The sequence below is a fragment of the Erinaceus europaeus genome, chromosome 1, assembly GCF_950295315.1.
Source record: "Erinaceus europaeus chromosome 1, mEriEur2.1, whole genome shotgun sequence".
NCBI lineage: Eukaryota > Metazoa > Chordata > Mammalia > Eulipotyphla > Erinaceidae > Erinaceus > Erinaceus europaeus.
In genome coordinates, this window is record NC_080162.1 from 106,589,139 (window position 1) to 106,599,163 (window position 10,025).

The 10,025-nt window shown below is 52.3% G+C and overlaps 1 protein-coding gene across 1 annotated transcript; it reads left to right on the forward strand.

The window, feature by feature from the left end:
• Nucleotides 1-927: 927 nt before the first annotated feature.
• Nucleotides 928-9,515, forward strand: CST7 (cystatin F). The gene is made up of 4 exons (XM_007535614.3): nt 928-1,198; nt 7,412-7,584; nt 8,660-8,776; nt 9,238-9,515. The coding sequence occupies exons 1-4, from the start codon at nt 1,036-1,038 to the stop codon at nt 9,313-9,315; spliced, it is 531 nt and encodes a 176-aa protein (XP_007535676.2). The 5' UTR covers nt 928-1,035; the 3' UTR covers nt 9,316-9,515.
• The last annotated feature ends 510 nt before the right edge of the window (nt 9,516-10,025 follow it).

Genomic DNA, 10,025 nt, shown 5'->3' on the forward strand with positions numbered 1-10,025 from the left:
ATAATACTATACACAAGGACAGCGATGCAAGCCCCTGCTCACCACCTGCAGTAGGGAAACTTCACGAGTGGTGAAGCAGGTCTGCAGGTGTCTTATCTTCCTCTCTCCCTCTCTATCTCCTCCTCCTCCTCTCAATTTCCCTCTGTCCTATCCAATAAAACGGGGGGGGGGGGGGGGAACGCACCAAAATGTGTGCGCATTCTGTGAGAGAGACAGAAAGAGGCAGAGCAAAGCCTAGCATGCTCCCCAGAACCACAGTCCCCTGTGCTGGAGTGTGAAGTTCCCCCAACCGGAATACCACTCCCCACCTCACCCAGAATCCGAGTGTTTTGGGGGAGAAGAGGGCTGACACTTCTTTCCCCAACATTTAAAAAGTTCGTCACGCATTATCTCAACAAAGAATTAAGGAGACGGCATAATTTTCAGGAATTTTAAATTTTATTCGGGAAAATTGAGAACATTCACATGTTAGGACATGAGAGAGACAGAGAGGGAGAAGCAGATGACCAGAACAGAGAGCAAGCCACGCCCACAGGTCTACCTTTTAACACCCGAGCTCCGCCTCCACCTTTCCAAGCCACACCTGTCACTATTCCCATTTTCTGGGCGGTACCCTCCAGGTACCTCCTGTCCTTCAACACTGAGACTCCTTCCCGCCCTTTGCCCCGCCAACTCTGAGGCCAAGTGAGACCATCAGTCACTCCGTCATCTGAACCCTGCGCTGTTTACAGCCCAAGCCCAGGAGGGAGGGGACCCGGGAAACCACACACACACACAGTGCCCCCTGAGGCCTGGGTTTGGATCAGACACCAGGGGGTCCTGCTCCGCCACCCTGCTAGGTGCTTTACAATACAAGGTGTTTCCAGGGGCGTTGGGCTCCTTCCCCACCCCCTCCACCTCCTCCGCAAGAATCGCAGTTTGGAAACTTTTCTGAAGGAAGCGGTTGGAGCTCAGCGACCGAAGTGAGCGGCTTTGTCAGATGATTCAGCAAGAAACCGCCTCCCTGCACCCCCAGGCACTGACCCAGACACCCCGATGGCCGGCCCGGGGCGTGGCTTCCAGGCGAGCTCCCCTCGTCGCCCCCCCCATCAGTCCTGCCCTGCCTGCCTTGGGGAGCTTTGGGGAGCCATGAGGGGGGCCTCAGCGCTGCTTGCCTTCTACGGCTTGGTGATGAGCTCCGCCAGGGGGTCTGCCCCAGGTAAGGGACCCTGGTCTCTGCACATGCAGGTCGGGAGGGCGCCTCAGGTAAGGGACTCTGGTCTCTGCACGTGGGGGAGGGGCAGATAAGGGACATGATCTCTGAAGTTGGGTGGGCACGCCCCAAGTCAGGGACCCTGACTGTACAGTTTAAGGTGGGGGGTGCGTGGACAGGGAAGGGACTTTGGTCTCTGAGCTTAGAGTTGGGAGGGGAGTTTGCCCTAGGTAAGGGACACTGGTCTCTGCCCATGGGGGGGGGGCGCCCAAGGTAAAAGACCCTCCCAGCACTCCCCCATCTAGGATGAGAATGTGATGATGCTGCCTGCTGGGGAATCCCAGGCCATTCCCTGGAGGAAGTCACCCCAGGTGTCGCAGGGAGTGGCAGCGACAAGAATGACAGATGGCCCTAGACACCTGAGTTCCCCTCTCAGAAACGCTTTCACAAGCCAGGCTTCCCACCACTCTCAGGAGCACCTGGAACATTCTGGAAAAAAGGTGACAGGCACCCCTGCCTCTCCTGGGTACCCCGTCCTCCCCTCCACATGCAGGACCTGTAGGGCCACCCCACCCTGGGGTCTCCAGGGCATGTTGGGAGGGGCGTCTGGGTATCCCAAGGGCCCCAGGCTCCCACACATGGCTTCAGCACATGGACACACTTGTCCGGGCCTGGGATCCGGATGGCTTCTCATGGGACAGGCATCCTTCACACCTTTGTTTTTCAGAGAGTAGAATGAACTGCGTGCAGCAGAACAATCCCTGCCCAGCCAGACTACTAGAGCTGTCGGTGAAACCTTTGTCCCACACCTCATCCCCAACCTCTGCCTGTATTCTTCCAGGTGCCCCCGAATCCTCCTCAGTACGCAGAAACAGTTAACTGTTGGGCTGGGGACATAGCATGGTCTTTCTGAAACAGACTTTCCTGCCTGACGCTCAGCCCCCAATAGCCACAAGCCAAAGCTGAGCATAAGCACTCCAGTGGGAAGAAACAATTAACTATTGCTGCAGCTAACACTGACTCTTGAGTTTCCCCCAGCTCTAGTGTCACTATCTGCAGGGACAGTAGCAGGAATGTTAGAGTGGGCCTTGTCTGTGGAATAGCTATTTCTAAGTGAGGAAGTTCCTTAAAATTTTCTCTTCCATTCTGCTTATCAGGGAGAGGATAGTTTACTGGACTGTAGGCTTTTTTTGTTTTGACTGTTTTCTTTATTTCTTCCTTCCTTTCCTTCTTTCTTTCCTTTTAGATAAAGACAGAGAGAATTTGAGAGGGAAAAGGGATGATAGAAACAGAGAGAAACCTGCAGCACTGCTTCACCACTAGTGAAGCTTCCCCCTGCAGGTGGGGACCAGGGGCTTGAACTTGGGTCCTTGTGCATGATAATACATGCAGTTAGCCAGGTGGTAAGTGCGCCACCACCCAGTTGTGTGTCATGTGTCAGTCCCCCCACCACCCACTGATTATAATTTGGCTCAGGAGACAGAGAGGGAGGGTAGTCCAGCCCCATAGTATCACCTGCTCATGTCTCCTGAGTCTTCTGTGCCTGGTGTCTGAGCACAGAGCCAACCCTGGGACAGGACAGGACTGGAGGGTCCCTCTGCTTTGGGGCTGGACCTCAAGCTGACCTTCCCCTACAGCTGCTCCCCAGGACAATGATACCTGTGTTCTGAGAGTGCCCACACCCCACCCTGCTTGTTCCCTGGGAGGGTGCCCTGTTTCCCTCCCCTGCCCAAAAATCTCCAGTCCCCCACTCTCTTGTTGTGTGTGGCATTGCTTTTCAAGACTAGCTAATGTGTTTTTGCTCCAGAGCAGATTGGGGGTTCTGGGTGGAGACTGTTGCTTCTGGGCTAGGGTGGCAGAGCCCAAAGTGGGAAGCACATTCTAGAATCTCCTTGTCTTCCTTCTAAGGCCATCAACTCCTGTCTGGGGCTCAGCCTACCTCCAGCACGTTGGGGGTCTCTGCCCTCTGGTTGGGGGTCCCAGGCACTCCTCCAGTATGTTGAGGTCACCCTCTGGTTGGTGTCCTGGGTACTGACTGGCAGGGGCTTATCTATACCCCCCCAGGGCTGAGCTGACTGGGTATGAAGCTGGGCAGGTAGCAGGCAGCCAGTGGCTGCCTTGGGGGGCTACACTCAGCCACCAGCAGTCTTCCTGTGCAGAAGACGGTTTCATTTCTTTGTTCAAAAGCCCCCATTGACTCTTTTTTCCATTCCTGTCACCCAGGCCACCGCTTTGCTGTCCCCCCAGTCTGAGTCACAGCCACCCCCATTTCCACCCCCAGTCCTGTGGCTTCCGCTGCCCCCCCATGTCCTTCCTTCCTCACTGCCACCCCCCAACCCTTCCCTCTGTGCCCCAGTCCTTTTTCATGCCAGAACCTCCTGCCAGGAAGCTGCTGGAGTCTGTGCCCCCCACCCAGGGCTATGGCACCCCTCTGAGTCCTGCAAGGAAGCCACTGGGATCTGAGCCCCTGCCCCTTGGGCCAAGGTTACCCCTCCCTGAGTCAGCACAGCTTCATCTACATTATCTCCCAGTGGACACTCCCTGAGGGAGGATGGAGAGGGTCTGGTCTCTCAGTGGGGCCTGGGTTCAAGCCCACACACACCTTTGAACCCCCAGTTTCCCTTCTATTGAATGGGGAAGCAGGACACCCCTGCAGTGAGGAGAGGAGCACGGAGACCACCCACTTGCTTACATGTGAGCAAGTATCAGCCAGGTCACAGCCTGAGAACAGCCCTGGGCAGGGGCCCTCAGCTCAGGCAACACTGCTGCTGCTCCCTTCGCTGAGGACCTTGGCCTCTGCAGGGTGTGTGGTCCCCACAGCCAGCCTTTTCCTGGTGGCTGCTCTTGGCGTTGACTGAATGTTCCATTTCTTCCCAGCTAAGAGCAGAGCAGGCCTCTCCCCTACAGTAAGCCACCCAGTTCAATAAAAATGAGAGCCAACTTCAACATTTTTTCATGACTGAATGTTCCATTTCTTCCCAGCTAAGAGCAGAGCAGGCCTCTCCCCTACAGTAAGCCACCCAGTTCAATAAAAATGAGAGCCAACTTCAACATTTTTTCATGACCTTTATGAAACTTTACAGGAATCATTTAGGAACTAGTGTCATAGGTTTGGAAAGGACATTTCCTTGAGGTCTGGCAGTACCAAGTTTCACTTCATTTTTCACTGTGATGTTCAAGTGAAATTGGGAGGGGGCACAGGACTGTGGTAGTGGGTGCACAGTGAAATTGTGTCCCTGGTGGTCTAGGAGGTGGCACACTGGATAAAGCATTGGGCTCTCAAGCATGAGGTCCTGAGTACAATCCCTGGCAGCACATGTACCAGAGTGATGTCTGGTTCTTTCTCTCTTTCCTCTTATCTTTCTCATAAATAAATAAAATCTTAAAGTAAGAAAAAGAAAGAAACTGTTCCCCTGTGTTCTTATCATCTTGTAAACCATTATTGAATTACTAATAAAAATCCTTTATTTTTTAATTCAAGCAAAATTAAATGTATCACATTAAGTTGAAAATATAGTTAGCCTTTGAAACAGCTACTGGAACTATTTTTTTCTACTATTTTATTAGAAATGTCTGAAGTTTTATTGCATTTTTATAGTCTTACTACAAATATATAAGCTTTTCATCTGTCGTTGAGCATCTGGATTGCTTCCAAGTCTGGGCTATTACAGACTGCTGCTATGAACATTAGTATGCACAGGTCTTTGTAGATAGGCCCCCCCCCCCCCCCGGGGTAAATCTCCAGGAGAGGGGTTGCAGGGTTATAAAGTAGGTCCATTCCAAGTGTTCTAATGAATCTCTAAACTGCTTTCTACTGGGGTTGGACCAACTTCCATTCCCACCAGCGATGTAGGAGAGTCCCTTTCCCTCACAGCCTCTCCAATAGTTGGAGTTTCTGTCTTTCCTAATGTGTGACATGCTCACAGTTGTGAAGTAGCATCTCATTGTTGTTTTTTGCATTTCCCTTGTCATCAGTGACTTTGAGCATTTTTTTCACATGTTAGCCCTTTGGATCTCTTCTTGGGAGAAGACTCGGCCCATATTGTCCCCCCATTTCTCAGTGATGTTGTTATCCTTTTATTGTTTAGTTTGGTGAGTTCCTTTTTTTTAAATCTTTTTTTTAATATTTATTTATTCCCTTTTGTTTCCCTTGTTTTATTGTTGTAGTTATTACTGTTGTTGTTATTCAATGTTGTTGGATAGGACAGAGAGAAATGGAGAGAGGAGGGGAAGACAGAGAGGGGGAAAGACAGACACCTGCAGACCTGCTTCACCGCCTGTGAAGCGACTCCCCTGCAGGTGTGGAGCCGGGGACTCGAACCGGGATCCTTCCGCCGGTCCTTGCCTTTGTGCCATGTGCGCTTAACCCGCTGCACTACCGCCTGACTCCCAGGTTGGTGAGTTCTTTATGTTATTTTGATTATCAGTCCTCTGTCCGATGTTAGACACAAAGATTTTTCTCCCACTCTCTGAGGAGTCTCTCTGTTTTGATGGTGATTCCTTTTGCAGTACAGAAACTTTTCAGTTTGATTTAGTCCCACTGGTTTATTTTTGCTTTTGTTTCCCTTGCAATTGGATTTGAATCCTGGTACATATACACACTGGAGTACTATGCAGCTATTAAAATGATGAGGTCATCTCCTTTGCAATATCTTGGTCAGAAATTGAAGGCATCATGTTGAGTGAGACAAGATAGAAAGTAAAGGACTACAAGAATGACCTCACTTATAGGTGAAATTTAAGAATGAAGGACAGTAAGGGGAAAAATAAGTTGAAACTTGAACTGGGTCTGGAATATTGCACCAAAGCAAAGGACTCTGGGGAAGAGATGGTATGACATTGGGGTCCTAGTATACAATAGAGGTGAGGGCTCTAGTGGGGTGAGCGAGTGTCTCCCAGACACCTATCAAGGGGAGATGAGAGGTTGTGCTTATGTGTTAAAGACTATACTATAAACCATTAACCCACCACCACCAATAAAAAATATGTAAGCTTATAATCAGGAAAGGCAGTAAGCCTAATTCTTTACAAAGATATAAATAGCAAGCAGGGACATAGTATAATGGACCTGCAAAAGATTCTCATGCCTGAGGCTCCCAGGTTCTAGGTTCAGTTCCCAGTGCCACCATTAGCCAGAGCTGAGCAGTGCCCTGGTAAAATATTATGATAATAGTTATTAATTGCCTGCTATAGTAACCCACAACAAAGGGCAAAGACTCTGCAATGCACAAATACACTGAGCCTAGGCCCTCTCTACATGGTGACTGGATTTTCTGATGTTTCAAGAAGCATACAGAAATGTGTGGAAACCAGTATGTTTTCAAAAACTCTTTTAACACTGAAAGCCACACTGCTTCCTGTTGTCAACAAGGGATGGAGGTGCTGACCTGGCCTCCCCCACCCCCAAGGGGGCACCAGCTGCACAGGTGCCAGGAGAATCCCCGCCCGCTCCCCCCACTCCCATGCACCTGAGTACCAGGCAGGTGCAGGCTCCTGGTCCCAGCCACCCACTGCCTGAGCTCAGCCAGTAGGGCCAGCTCCTGTTTCTGTCCTCAGAGACCACCAGCCAGCTTCACAGGGAGCCACATGGGGGTGGTAAGGAGCTATTATTGCAAAATCTAAGATGCCACCTGGGTGGGGGACCAGCTGTGGGCAACATGCAGACCCATAAACAGTGGTGGTACTGAGACCAGGCCCTTTCTGCAAGGTGACTCCCTCTGGCAGCGGCTCTGGTGGGGGCTCCTGGTGATAGTGGTGATGACAGAGGGTGCTAGGCTACTGGTTCTGCCCTGATGTTGGGCCTTGGGGGCTGTTCTAGGGGAGGAACCCTACCTGCTACTCCCTTTTATTTAAGTTCAGTCTCCTGGGAGCAGGAGCCTGGAAGGGTAAAACTCTCCCCACCCGCCCTACTCTCCAGCTCTGTGTGGCACAGCTGGCCTGTCCTCAGAGCTCCCTCCCTCCTGAGAGGGACTGTCCCCAAGCAACACAAAGAGCAGCCCATGGTGGGGGCACCAGGCATTATGGAGCTGCCAGGGAGTGGACAGATGCCGCATGGGTCCTCCTGGGCTCTGAAAGCTGCTCAGGGAATAGGAGGATGGGCAGCTGGTGGTGGGGTGCGGTGGGGTGGGCAGAAGAGGGTGCACTGGGCAGGTCACACTGGAAGCAGGAGAGTGACAGATCGCTGATAGCCTTGTGTCTACTTCGGTGTTTCTCTTTCAGATTCTTGCTCCCAAGTCCTTAACTCTGAGGTGAAGCCAGGCTTTCCCAAAGTCATAAAGACCAACAACCCCGAGGTCCTCAGGGCAGCCCGGCTCAGTGTGGAAAAGTTCAACAACTGCACCAATGATGCCTTCTTGTTCAAGGAGTCCAGGGTGAGCCGGGCCCTGGTGCAGGTGAGTGCTGGGCTCTGGCTGCCAGCTCAGGACACCCCACAGGGGAGATTGCTGTTGCCTTGGCCTCACAGGACAACCCTCCTTAACCCCCGCCCTGGCCTCACAACAGATGGCTGGGAGCAGCCATCCAGGGCAACCCAGCCAGCTGAACATGAAGCCCTCAGGCCTGTGGCCCCAACCCCCAAGAGGCAGGTCACTGTAGGTGCCTCTGGGAACAAACTACCTTGCCCTGGGACATAGCGCTGTTCTATCCACAGTGCTGAGGATGGGTGGAAAGAGAACAGAGACAGGAGAGTTCTGGGATGCAGACACCCAGCTCCCTTCCTGAAGCTCTGCCGGTTTATCACTCACTGCCTGGTCAGCCAACTGTACTTAATACCTCCTCCTACCTGGGGAGCTGCCTCAGACCTCCACCCCCACCCCACCTGTCCCAGGAAACCAGCCCAGCTTTATTTTATTATTAATTTTTGCCTTCAGGGTAATTGCTGGGGCTCAGTGCCTGCACCATGAATCTACTGCTCCTGGAGGCCATTTTTTCCCTTTTTGTTGCCCTTGTTGTTATCACTGTTGTGGTTATTATTGTTGTTGTTGGATAGGACAGAGAGAAATCAAGAGAGGAGGGGAAGACAGAGAGGGGGAGAGAATGACAGATACCTGCAGACCTGCTTCACTGCTTGCAAAGCGACCCCCAAGTTGGGGAGCCAGGGGCTCGAACCGGGATCCATATGCTGGTCCTTGCACTTTGCACTATGTGCACTTAACCCGCTGCACTACCACCTGACCCCCATTTTATTTTTAACTAGAGTTCTGCTCAGCTTTGGCTAATGGTGGCGCTGGGGACTGAACCTGGGACCTCAGAGGCTCAGGCAGGAGAATCTTTTCCATAGCCATTATGGTGACTCCCTGGACATTTTTATTTAAATGAGAGTGGGGAGACAAACAGACCAGAGATCTACTCAGCTCTGGCTGAAGGTGGTGATGCTGGGGACTGAACCTGGGACCTCAGAGCCTCAAGCAGGAGAGTCTGTTTGCAGAACCATCATGCTGTCTCCCTGGCCCCTTCTGTTCCCTTTAGATAGTGAAGGGCCTCAAATACATGCTGGATGTACAGATTGGCAGAACCACCTGCAAGAAAACCAGACACCCCAATCTGGACAACTGCCATTTTCAGACCAACAACACCCTGGAGTGGGTAAGGCAGCACGGGGGGTGTCTTACTTGCCCCCCATCCTCCAGGACCTGGGGACTCACCGTTACACCTTCACTGAGCACTGCAGTCTAGGGTGGGGGAGGCTAGAGAGGAGAGAGCCTGTGAATAACTGACATCACATGTGTGCACACACAGGGAAGGACAAATGTGTCAAAATGCAGTGACCTGAATATATGGGTGAACCCTGTCTGTCCTTCAGTCAGTGTCTCCACAGCTTTGGGGGCTTTTCAGAGTGAGAGCTTGGGATGGGTTGGTGGGAGAGGGAGGATGTGCTCCTGCCTGCACAAGTACCGCTGTGAGGGTGTGGGGACTTACCTGGACGGGGAGATATGGAGACTCACCTGTGTGTGGAAGAGTCATATCTGGGGGGGGTGGGGTCTCACCTGGGGGTGGCCATGGGCGGAATGTGCGGGAACTCAGGGTCGTGTCCCCTTTTGTTGCAGACGCTCAGTTGCTACTCTGAAGTCTGGGTCATCCCCTGGCTGCACTGGTGTGAGGTGCCTGTTCTACAGTGTCACTGACTCACTTCTCTAGGCAAGGCCACTGCTACAGCCCCCAGCTCTCTGCGCCCCCAAGGCCTTCTCAGCCCCTCACAAGAGAGCTGGGTGGGTCCCTGTGGGGTCAGCAGGACAGCTCATCTGGCCAGTGCACTGCTGTGCCATGTGTGCAGCCCAGGCTCAAGCCCAACCCTCACTACACTGAATGAAGCTTTCATGCTGTGCTTTCACTGTCTATACTTATATGAAAAAGACAAAGTAGTAGGAGAAAAAAAGGGAAGAATGTGTGTGGAAGCCAAGATGACACAGTGGCTACAACAATGGATTTGGAAGCATGAGGTCCCAAGTTTAATCCCTGGTATCGTGCCAGAGCAAGCACTGGTTCTCTTCTAATAAAATCTTTAAAAAAAAAAAAAAGAGAGGAAAAGAGGATGCCTGTGGCTCCCTGCAAAGCCCCTGAGGGGACACTGGCACTGCCCGGGGCTGGATTAAACCTGCCTTTTCTGCTAACCTGTCCCATGTTGTGATGCCACCTGTTAGACTAAGGGTCTCACCACCTGGGCCCGAGTCCTCCCGGGCAATCCAGGTGCTCACCCAAGGGAGCTGTACCCTCACCCAGAGGTCCATGGCAGAGGCTGACTGTAGAGTCACCCAGCACCCCAGCACCACGTAGGGGCTGTACCACCTGCTCCTGAATACCCCACCTACTGGGAATAGTCATGGGCGACAAGGGC